The sequence below is a fragment of the Limulus polyphemus genome, unplaced genomic scaffold (assembly GCF_000517525.1).
Source record: "Limulus polyphemus unplaced genomic scaffold, Limulus_polyphemus-2.1.2 Scaffold5309, whole genome shotgun sequence".
NCBI lineage: Eukaryota > Metazoa > Arthropoda > Merostomata > Xiphosura > Limulidae > Limulus > Limulus polyphemus.
The window spans coordinates 39,005-51,385 of NW_013670919.1; the positions used below are offsets into that span (position 1 = coordinate 39,005).

Consider the following 12,381-nt stretch of genomic DNA (forward strand, 5'->3'; position numbering starts at 1 on the left):
AAACCTGCGTCCTAATGACACTAGAGAAGTAAACCTGCGTCCTAATGACACTAGAGAAGTAAACCTGCGTCCTAATGACACTAGAGAAGTAAACCTGCGTCCTAATGACACTACAGAAGTAAACCTGCGTCCTAAGGACACTAGAAAAGTAAACCTGCGTCCTAATGACACTACAGAAGTAAACCTGCGTCGATACCTAGCTAACTACCTAGTACACTTAATCAGTTTGAAATCACACGATAAATTTATCTTAACGTTCGAGAGAGCAAAATGAATTGATTTTTGTATCTGTGCTTTCGCATTATGAAATACACCACGCAGTTACCATTGATTTGTTGTTCTATTTTCGTCTGTAATCAAAGTTAATTGTTCTATCAATTTCATTTAAGAAATTCTATATTTGATTGTGTAATGAAGTGATGAAGCTAAAGCAAGAACGGATTTCTTCGTATAATAAGGGTCTGGCCTGGCCTGGTGGTTAGGTGCTTCACTCGCAATCTGAGGGTTGTGGGTTCGAATCCCTTCACCGAAAATGCTGGCCCTTTCAGTTGTGGGGGCGTTATAAAGTGACGGTCAATCCCACTTTTCGTTGGTAAAGAGTAGTCCAGATTTGGCGGTGAGTGGTGTTGATTAGCTGCCTTCCCTCTAGCGTATTACTTCTAAATTAGGGACGACAAACACAAATAGCCTTCGAGTAGCTTTGCATGAAATTCCAAAAACAATCAAACCAAATCACTTAATTGATAATACTTTTCGTCTCAACTTTTTGCTCTTTCAGCTCCCTTGCTAGCAAAGATCGCTCCAGAAAAGCTCCTTGTGAACGCGGGTCGGTCGGCAACCTTAACGTGTAACGTGTCCGGGTTTCCAGTTGACACAGTCAGGTGGGTCAAAGATCAGCGCCCTCTAGAGCCAGATGGATTCAAGTTCCAATTACTAACACGTGATTCTCTTCACGTATCGTCCATTGGACGCGAAGATAAAGGAGTCTACCAATGCTACGTTAGTAACAAGGAAGACTCAGCACAAGCCTCACTGGAAATAGTTTTGAAAGGTAAAATGTCGTCTCTCAGTTTGTTTCATTTTGAATTAAGGAGATTTACGCTTAGACTTGGTGTTAAATAGATGGTACCTTAAATCAATAAACTTAAGTGAATTTCATTAAACGGTTCACAATTATTTTAAAAAAAAAGAATAAACTGTTACGTAATAGTCAGGTTTCCAAAGCAATAAACCAAAACGGAAACCAAATGGCGATTGTAATCAACACATTTTTAGCATCTGAACATATTCTTAGGTGATAGGTTTAAATAACCACTCGCAACTAGCGGTGTCTTACTACCCTAATCACAACTCAGTAAAGTAACGTTACCACCTCATGCTTTATGATACAACTACTGACATCAAAGGCCCGGCATGGCCAGGTGGTAAGGGCGCTTGACATGCAATCTGAGGGTCGCGGGTTCGAATACCCGTCCCACCAAACATGCTCGCCCTTTCAGCCGTGGGGACGTTATAATGTGACGATCAATTACACCATTCGTTGGTAAAAGAGTAGCCCAAGAGTTGGCGGTGGGTGGTGATGACTAGCTGCCTTCCCTCTAGTCTCTCACTGCTAAATTATGGAAGGCTAGCGCAGATAGCCCTCGTGTAGCTTTGCGCGAAATTCAAACAAACCTAACCAAACTGACATCAAATGTGGATTCAGTAAAGTAACGTAAACTCCTCATGTCTTACAATACAACTACTGACATCAAATGTGGATTCAGCATAGTAACGTAACCTCCTCATGTCTTACAATACAACTACTGACATCAAATGTGGATTCAGCATAGTAACGTAACCTCCTCATGTCTTACAATACAACTACTAACATCAAATGTGGATTCAGCATAGTAACGTAACCTCCTCATGTCTTACAATACAACTACTGACATCAAATGTGGATTCAGTAAAGTAACGTAAACTCCTCATGTCTTACAATACAACTACTGACATCAAATGTGGATTCAGTAAAGTAACGTAAGATAAACAACTCTTTCATTGCTATGTTTATAGATAAACAACTCTTTCATTGCTATGTTTATAGATAAACAACTCTTTCATTGCTATGTTTATAGATAAACAACTCTTTCATTGCTATGTTTATAGATAAACAACTCTTACATTGCTATGTTTATAGATAAACAACTCTTTCATTGCTGTGCTTATAGATAAACAACTCTTTCATTGCTATGTTTATAGATAAACAACTCTTTCATTGCTGTGCTTATAGATAAACAACTCTTTCATTGCTGTGCTTATAGATAAACAACTCTTTCATTGCTATGTTTATAGATAAACAACTCTTTCATTGCTATGTTTATAGATAAACAACTCTTTCATTGCTGTGCTTATAGATAAACAACTCTTTCATTGGCTTGTGACAGACAAAAGATTTGTATCACAAAAAGACACATTTCATTACTTGAAACTAGTAAACTTTAGGAAGTTCAAAGTAAAGTACTTTTTTTTTTATGGCTGTACAAAATTCCAAATTTCCATGGCAGTTCTCTAGAAGCCTACATATACTTTCAGTGTAGTGAAAGAGTTAAAAGAAGCAGACTCTTTTAATTTAATAATTTGTTTGAAAGTTTTATGTAATTAATAATGTTATCTTCCGATCACAGTAAGCTGTGTATTGACAACGAAATCAAAAACCAACCTGGCGATCAATATAGCAAATTAAATATACTTTTCTTACATTTCTACTTATAAAGGTTAGAATGCATTGTTCCATCAGTGGGGTACCCTCGCTGTTAACGATTTTGTCGGCCGTAAACCCAATAATATCTTACGAAGTTCGGTCAGCTTAGGATATATTTGTTAGTCCTAAATACAAAGTATAAGCAAACAATACAGAACAGTCTTTATAGTGAAATTATAAAAATAAATGACAGATGAAAAAATAATAATAATTACTATATACTGACTTTTATAACCAATATTATCAATGAAATCACAAAATATTGTTTGTGTTGACGTTTCTTCATTATTTTAACGTGCATTTAATCCTTCTACAAAAATTGATTTTTACATTTTCAGAGACTGCTCCGATACTTCTTGAGACATTTACTAACCAGATTATGAAGCCAGGACCGACTGTATCTTTACGCTGCATAGCATCCGGGACTCCTCTTCCACAGGTCATGTGGTCTTTGGATGACTATTCTATTCCAGATAATGACAGGGTGCGCGTGGGAGATTATGTCAGCCGGGATGGAAGTGTAATCAGTTTTGTTAATATCACTAACGTTCAAGTTCAAGATGGCGGAACATACGAGTGCACTGCCAGAAATGACGTAGGAGAAATGCATCACTCGGCTCGTTTAAACGTAATAGGAGACCCAATAGTAAAACATATGCCGACTAAAGTCATAGTGTCAGGAGAAAATGGCATCCTTCAGTGTCGTATTGCTGGGTTCCCGATTAAATATATTTCCTGGGAAAAAGGTATGAAAACAGAATTAAAAATTATAATTATCAAACACCTATTTTATAATAGAAAAGTTTACCATATCCATTTCAATTTCATCTGTATCTAACTGTTTGTTTTTAAACAATGGCTATTAATTAATAGTCATAAATAAAAATAATTAAGAAATTAATAAACTCAACTGTGTTTAACAAATTGTCTAGAAGTAATAATTTTATAATCCTGAACACAAAAATCTTCACTAGTTAGTTACTCTCGTTCTTGGTTTAGGCCTACGTTAACGTACCAAGTTAGCACTGTAAAATAATCTTTATAGGTATATAAGTTAATAATTATATTAAACCGTATAACAAATAATTAATAAAACTTTACAGAAGAGCATCTTACGTTGTTACAGTCGTTCATCTGAAGATGAATTTTTGCACAGTTGAGAAGATAAAATAAATAGATCAAGCACTCTTTAATTTTTTCTTAAATTAAATTCTCGTCCTTAAATCGCGTTAGATCACTGTCTCATGAGCACGCGTAATAAAAATATATTATTTTCGTAATAAGTTTATAGGCCCGGCATGGCCAGGTGTTTAGGACACTCGACTCACAATCTGAGGGTCGCGGGTTCGAATCCGCATCCCACCAAGCATGCTCGCCCTTTCAGCCGTGGGGGCGTTATAATGTGACGAGCAATCCCACTATTCGTTGGTAAAAGAGTACCCCAAGAGTTGGCGGTGGGTGGTAATGACTAGCTGCCTTCCCTCTAGTCTTACACTGCTAAATTAGGGACGGTTAGCGCAGGTAGCCCTCGTGCAGCTTTGCGCGAAATTCAAAACAAACAAACCAAGTTTATAGTGTGAGTAAAGCCGTACAATACATGTATCAATTTCTCGTAACTTAAAATAGTTCAAACTTAAGAAATAATTTTGCAGCTTTCTGCTTGATGTACTTTTCTTTAAGTAGCTGGAACTTTATAACGTGACAGTTTGGTGTGTTTTGTTGTTACGTTATTCGTGTAAAGATGACTCCTAGTAAAACAAAATTCCTAACCCTTATAAATTTCATAAGTATAATTTGTGTTTTATATACATATATAGATAGGCGACAGCTTCCAGTTAACCGCCGCCAGGAGGTCTTTCCCAACGGTACTCTCGTCATAAGAGAAGTCCAGAAAACAAAAGACGATGGTGTCTATACATGTACAGCATCCAACGATCTGGGAACGAGTGCTTCGGGTGAGGTACACGTTCAAGTGAAAGGTACGTCTTGAAGCGAATAGATTCAGAATTTCGTTGTTTGTTGAAGTTTCAAGTCTCTTATTCTTAGTCAAACTTCTTGTAACCAACATATCTACTAAACTGTCCCTCTGTGATTAAGCAGCAAGCATGAGTTCAGTCCCTGCGGTAGCCCATTGTACAGCTTTGCTCTCGACAACAAACTAGTTATGTATTAAACTAACGAAATCAAAGCGACAATTACATCTAGATATGATAAATCTTGGTTTTTATAAAGGTCCATAAAGAATAACTTACTAAGTTTCTGGTGAATTTTTAAACCTTTAAGATATAAGATAATCGAATGCTTATCAAACGATAAATTGATACAAACTAGTAATCCTTCCAGTGAAGCCCATCGTTTTCCCATTTGCCTTCCCTACGAATGTGGAACGTGGAATGAAGTTCAGTATGGTTTGTTCTGTGGCGGCTGGAGATCCACCCATTGAGATTTCCTGGTTCAAAGATGGCGTATTTCTTTCAGCTAAAGACAACGTTACTGTAAAAACCGTGAGCGAAAACTCCCTGTTGCTGGCTATTGACAACGTAGGACTTCAACATAGAGGAGACTACACTTGTGTGGCAAGGAATGATGCTGGCGCTGTAAATCACACCAGTTCGTTAACAGTTCATGGTAAGTAGCTGTTCTGCCTTGTGTGGCAAGGAAAGATGGTGGCGCTGTAAATCACACCAGTTCGTTAACAGCTCATGGTAAGTAGCTGTTCTGCCTTGTGTGGCAAGGAAAGATGGTGGCGCTGTAAATCATACAAGTTCATGGTAAGTAGCTGTTCTGCCTTGTGTGGCAAGGAAAGATGGTGGCGCTGTAAATCACACCAGTTCGTTAACAGCTCATGGTAAGTAGCTGTTCTGCCTTGTGTGGTAAGGAAAGATGGTGGCGCTGTAAGTCACACCAGTTCGTTAACAGTTCATGGTAAGTAACTGTACTGACTTGTGTGGCAAGGAAAGATGCTGGCGCTGTAAATCACACCAGTTCGTTAACAGTTCATGGTAAGTAGCTGTTCTGCCTTGTATGGCAAGGAAAGGTGGTGGCGCTGTAAGTCACACTAGTTCGTTAACAGTTCATGGTAAGTAACTGTTCTGCCTTGTATGACAAGGAATGATGATGGCGCTGTAAGTCACACCAGTTTGTTAACAATTCATGGTGAGTAGCTGTTCAGTAGGTTAACTAACCCTCGACGATCTAAAATTTTAACCAATATCAATTATATTCATTTTAATTCCATCTTTTGTTATTGTTTTGTAGTGAAAAGACTAAGGTAAATTATTAATTAAAATTCAACACGTGAAACTTTTCGTTTTGTGCAAAACCTACATGACATGTTTTATGACATGAGTCCCCTTGTGGGACAGCGGTAAGTCTACGAATTTACAACGCCAAAATCAGGGGTTCGATTCCTCTTGGTGGAGATAGCAGATAACCCGATATGGCTTTGCTATAAAAACAAACACACTGTGACATGATTGCATAATTTAATTACTAACCCTCGGAAAAGATTGTTTTTGTTTCTTAATCAAATTGTTTTCTTGAAATATAAGTAAACTTAGGCCTATAATTTCTTCAAATTGTTTTCATGAAATATAAGTAAACATAGGCCTATAATTCGTAAAGGTATTGTACCTGAAATATAAGTAAAGTTAGGCTTATAATTTCTCCCAATTGTTTTCTTGAAATATAAGTAAACTTAGGCCTATAATTCGTAAAGGTATTGTACCTGAAATATAAGTAAAGTTAGGCCCATAATTTCTCCAAATTGTTTTCTTGAAATATAAGTAAACTTAGGCCTATAATTCGTAAAGGTATTATATCTGAAAATATAAGTAAAGTTAGGCTTATAATTTCCTCAAATTGTTTTCATGAAATATAAGTAAACTTAGGCCTATAATTCGTAAAGGTATTGTATCTGAAATATAAGTAAAGTTAGGTGTCACTTAGGAAGCTGTACAGGTTTAGTATCCTTATTGGAAAGGTCTGCTAGGATGATTCCGGTGATGGGAGGTCATCTTATAAGGATAGGTTAACTTATCTTCTCTTATTGAACTTTACAATGTTATCAGGTAGGTCAATAAGAAAAAAGTCTAATAGGACGAAAGGACACAAGTTTCAGATTTGAAAAAAAAAACAGTCTAGGCTCCAATTAAGAGAGTTTATATTTCTAACATGGTTATTGATTTATGAAATGAGTTGCTGTCAGGAATAACGGAGACCAGCACTATATAAGAGTTTAACAGGGTAATCGGCAACTTTCTGAAAAGTGGATTAAGAATTTTACATTACTAAAGGGAGGGTGTGCAAAAACAGTCTTGATGTAGCTGTGGTGTGTGTGAAATGACAGTCTTAATGCTGGTATGGTGGGTGTGAAAAGACAGTCTTGATGTTGGTATGGTGGGTGCGCAAAGACAGTCTTTATGCTGGTATGGAGGGTGTGAAAAGACAGTCTTGATGTAGCTATGGTGTGTGTGAAATGACAGTCTTAATGTTGGTATGGTGGGTGTGAAAAGACAGTCTTGATGTTGGTATGGTGGGTGGACAAGGATTATATCGAAGATGGTATGATGGATGTACAAGGACAGTTTTGGTGTTGGTATGGTGGGTGTGAAAAGACAGTCTTGATGTTGGTATGGTGGGTGGAGAAGCATTATGTCGAAGATGGTATGGTGGATGTGCAAGGCCAGTCTTGATGCTGGTATGGTTGGTGTACAAGACAATCATGAAGTTGGTATTGTTGGTGTACAAGACAGTCATGAAGTTGGTATTGTACATCATTGAACGTTTTATTACTATTATTTCTTTTGAAAAACAAAACCAACAAATATTGTTTTAAAATTTAAAAGATGGCGGTAATGAACGTATCAGTTTTTCATTTCTGAAGTTTATTGTTTACCCTATATGCTGTATTCGTTCATGAATGCATTAAAATTTTGCATTTAAGGCCTGGCATGGAATGATGGTTAGAGCAATCGGCTCGCAATCTGCGAGAAACAGGCTCAAATCCAGTCACTGAACGTGCTTTCCCTTTCATTTGTCTGGGCCTTATAATGTTACAATCAATCCCATTATTTAATTAGAGTAGCTCAAGAGTTGACAGTGGGTGGTGTTAACTAGCTGCCTTCTCTCCAGTCTATCACTTCAAGATTAGGGACGGCTAGCGCAGATAGCCCTCAAGTAACTTTGAGCAAAATTCAACAAACAACAGACTGTCTTTTACTTGGGTAAATTCTACTTGTTTGCTTTAGAAATGTTTTGAATCATCTGTACCGATGTGTTATTTCAGTTCAGAATAAAGTCACGTTTTTGTATTTGTTGATGTATAGCTTTTATTTTTTTTTTATAGGTCAATGCAATGGTTAAAATATTTCTTCTAAAAAACTAGTCTTGTTTAAGAAACTTAATTCTGATTCACATAAAAAAAATCGATAATTTATTTTTACATCCACCAATAAGTAAGCATGACACAACAAAAGCTATTGAAATTGGAACGAAACTACTCGGTTTAGTAGAGTAGAAATATTGCCCCAGGTTATATTGGGGTTGCCCCAGGTTATATTGGGGATGTTGTTTTCTGTTTCATTGCCTAAAGTCGGAATAAACAGAATTTTCAACGAGGTGTCAATGATTTCCAGTAGGCCTACCATAACTAACACATGTCGATATGTCAAATTTTGTAACCGTTATTCTTAGTTAACAGAAACTCACTAGCATATTCTCTTTTATACTGTCTCAAATGTGCGGGGAATTTAAACGTTCTTGAATATTTAATAAATTTGTCACTGTTAAATGACCTATAATATTTTTGTTCGTGTTATTATAATTTTCTTTTGATCCAGTTCCGCCATCCTGGCGAATAGAGCCACACGACGCCAGTGTGGTGGTAGGACAAAGTATCACTTTGGACTGTCAGTCCGACGGGTACCCTCCACCCAGGATTCGTTGGGAAAAGGCTCAAGGTAAGAATCACACATTTTATTTCACATAATTTAGTTTCTACTCGTGGGATAATTTTTCATATTACTTGGAAACTTAATTATAATTAGAAACGGTAGAAGTCTATAGTAGCTAAAAATGTAACACAAGAGTGAGGCGAAGATAGCTGAAATCAAAAGTATCTTTATAAAGTTAACATACATATATATATACATACTGGGTGTCCCAATAATACCTATCCACATTTCTGATGCTCATGTGACTGTGGTAAACGAACCTACAAGCCAGCAAATCATCTTTATTGATATTTCATACAACAACTTAACCGTACATAACACTCCTACATCAGTCCAACTTAACTGTATATACACTGCTACATCATTTCAACTTAACCGTACATAACACTGCTACATCATTTCAACTTAACCGTACATACACTGCTACATCATTTCAACTTAACCGTACATACACTGCTACATCATTTCAACTTAACCGTACATAACACTGCTACATCATTTCAACTTAACCGTACACACACTGCTACATCATTTCAACTTAACCGTACATAACACTGCTACATCATTTCAACTTAACCGTACATACACTGCTACATCATTTCAACTTAACCGTACATACACTGCTACATCATTTCAACTTAACCGTACACACACTGCTACATCATTTCAACATAACTGTACATACACTGCTACATCATTTGAGATGCTCAAACTGGGCTTCACCAACATTCTAACAATCATGACATCTACAACGGAATGCCTGACATACTGTTACACAATTGTGATCTGGCACTTCCAGTGGCACAACGGTATGTCTGCGAACTTACAACGCTAGAAACCGGGTTTCGATACCCGTGGTGGACAGAGCACAGATAGCCCGTTATGTAGCTTTGTGTTTAACTTCAAACAAACAAACTTATGATCTGTCGCTTTAATTAATTCGTCAATGGTTCGGGTTTATTTTTAGACTTCCAATATTATCTGAAATCGAAATTAAACTTATAGAATCGATATACAGAAGTTTCATAACTTAAAGGGTGGGTTCATGTTTTGTTGTTTTTTTTTGGGGGGGGGGGCACCCTGTATATACAATAGTACCATTCAACATGTACATCGATATGTTTGATATATTATCATTTTCATTTATATTATACAAATCGCCATCTGGCGGAATTGAAACGTAAATAATTTGAATACGTCACACAGCCGTACACGGTTCAAACGGTACTAACAATACTCACAACGCTAACATTCAGGGTGGACATACAGACAGTCCAATGTGGCTTTGAACCATAGGCACCAGTACTAACAATACTCACAACGCTAACATTCAGGGTTCAAATCCTCTCGATGGACACACAGATAGCCCAATGTGGCTTTGAACCATAGGCACCAGTACTAACAATACTTACAACGCTAACATTCAGGGTGGACATACAGACAGTCCAATGTGGCTTTGAACCATAGGCACCAGTACTAACAATACTTACAACGCTAACATTCAGGGTGGACATACAAACGGTCCAATGTGGCTTTGCTCTAAAACAAACAACAACTAATGACATTAAAAATAAATAATAGAAAAAAAGAGAATAATAATTTCATGACTTAATTCATGTTGAACTTAAAAAAATTAAACACATTATTTACTTTTGATTCAGCCTTAGTTTTACTTTCCGTATCTAAATTTTAAAGTCATGAATTTTTAAAAGTGTTTTGTGGGGAATTCCCAAACTAAGAAGGACTATAATCCATGGTTGGATCCGTCCCTCTAGTAAATAAACATAAAGTTAAATTAATATTATCTGTCATTACTATTATTATTTTATAACTAGAAATTAAATATAATTTTCAAATTTAGAAAATAAATACACTTATAATTTATTGGGTATTTCGTTATCGAGTAAGTCTTAATATTTGGTCCAGAATGTTAACAAATCGATGTTTACTTCGTCCTGATTTACGCTGACGAAGCAACAAATATTCACGCATTATTTTAGATGTAACATCTTTAACTAATGAGCTAGTCAACATCAAAACATTTTAAACTCCTCGGTTATTTTTAAACGCAGTTAAAAAAAACAAATGACGTCATATCATTCTCAAGTTTTTCTGATTGAAGATTTTGAACTGAGATATTTTTTTAATACATCCGAAATTGTTTCTTCAGTGATTTTTTTCCAGGGAATGATGATGAGGATACAAAAAAAGCTGAACCCTCGCGCTTCTTTTTTCTTTAGATATTGTCTTCTAGCGCATTACATCTGTAAATAAAGATGTAATAATCAGAGTAATATTACTTCTTCTCCATTCATATTCGCAGTTTATAATATGACACGGAGTTTTTGTGGGTCTGATATTTCTGATAATAATCTTTGTTCTGAGGATCAAGTCGAAATATACTATTAAATTGTGTAATGGAATATGTGGCGTTCTCTAGTGGTAGTAATGTGAACTCATTTTATACATTCAGAAAAAAATAATAATTATTATTATTTCATAAGAAAAAAGAAAATTTTTTGATTGGTTTAATCATATTGTGATCCACCTGTTGGCAATTTTTATACTATTCATGACCATTATGTAACGATTTTGTGCAAGTTGGTATCCATTTAGCTCTCTCTCTATCATGAATCTAGGTAACTAGAATATATTCGCCATTAGAGTAAGCTCGCGTGCAGTAATGTTTAAAACAGGAGGTATTACACGTTCACTTGTAACAAGAATCAGACAGAAAATAGATTATCTCGTGCATGATTTAATATATATATGTATGTATATATAATTCGTCGCATTGGACTTGACATCAACTTTAAATAACTTACACCATAGAAGACGCGTTTAATTACCAGTTGGTTCAAGCCTTCATTAATAAACTTAATTTAATGAAAGCGAGAACCAAAATAACACCGTCTTCATTTACAACTGCTGCTGTTTCTAGCATAGAATTACACAGTGTACAATCTGTGCTCTCTCCATGTCAGGAACCAAGCCCCGGATTTTAGCGTTATAAGTCCGAACTCCAACTCGGCTATAAAATACAGAAATAGCGACAACAAAGCTTTATATAACACAATTCAAGTAACTTAAAGAAAAGTTCGCCTTTTTTTTTTCGTCTCCAATGGAGTAAGTTTTGCAACTTATAACTGTAAAATTCAGGGCTCGATCCACGAGGAGGGGTGTCCAACACAGATAACCAATTATGGATCTTAACAACAAAGACACTCAATTTTATAAGTTTATTTTAAAAACAAAATGGCAACTTTGAAGATAAAAATCATCACTAAAAACATCATGCTGCTGATAAGCATGCCAGATAGGAGTTCCATAAAATGTGTTTTCAATGGTCTATTGTCTCTTATCTTTTCCACTATGTCTCTTATCTTTTTCTACTTAAACTTCTGATACGATCTTTTACTTGGACAGATTTACATTTCAAAAGAAGTCGTATAAATCGGTTTAGTACCCAGTTCATGGCAATAACGTCAATTATTGGAAAGTAACGTGTGTGTCAAAAGTTGACGGAGTGTGTGAAAGTTTACAAGGACCCCCCCCTCCCTTTATATACAGGGTGGGCCAAAAGTAGGGTTACAGTTATTCTATTATTTGTTTCTCCTTCACAATCACGTTCACCTGACCTGACACCAATGGATTTCTTCACCCCAAAATAGTCAAGAACTAAGG

General features: G+C 36.1%; 1 protein-coding gene across 1 annotated transcript in view; it reads left to right on the top strand.

The window, feature by feature from the left end:
* LOC106472411 (Down syndrome cell adhesion molecule-like protein Dscam2) overlaps positions 1 to 12,381 on the top strand; it is a gene marked incomplete at its 3' end in the record, with an annotated part of 63,913 nt that overhangs the window by 31,232 nt on the left and 20,300 nt on the right. Inside the window, exons 7-11 of the mRNA XM_022400989.1 lie at positions 779 to 1,051; positions 3,082 to 3,489; positions 4,561 to 4,722; positions 5,087 to 5,371; positions 8,584 to 8,703. Coding sequence (XP_022256697.1) covers positions 779 to 1,051; positions 3,082 to 3,489; positions 4,561 to 4,722; positions 5,087 to 5,371; positions 8,584 to 8,703 — 1,248 coding nt within the window. The remainder of the gene's footprint in view (positions 1 to 778; positions 1,052 to 3,081; positions 3,490 to 4,560; positions 4,723 to 5,086; positions 5,372 to 8,583; positions 8,704 to 12,381) is intronic.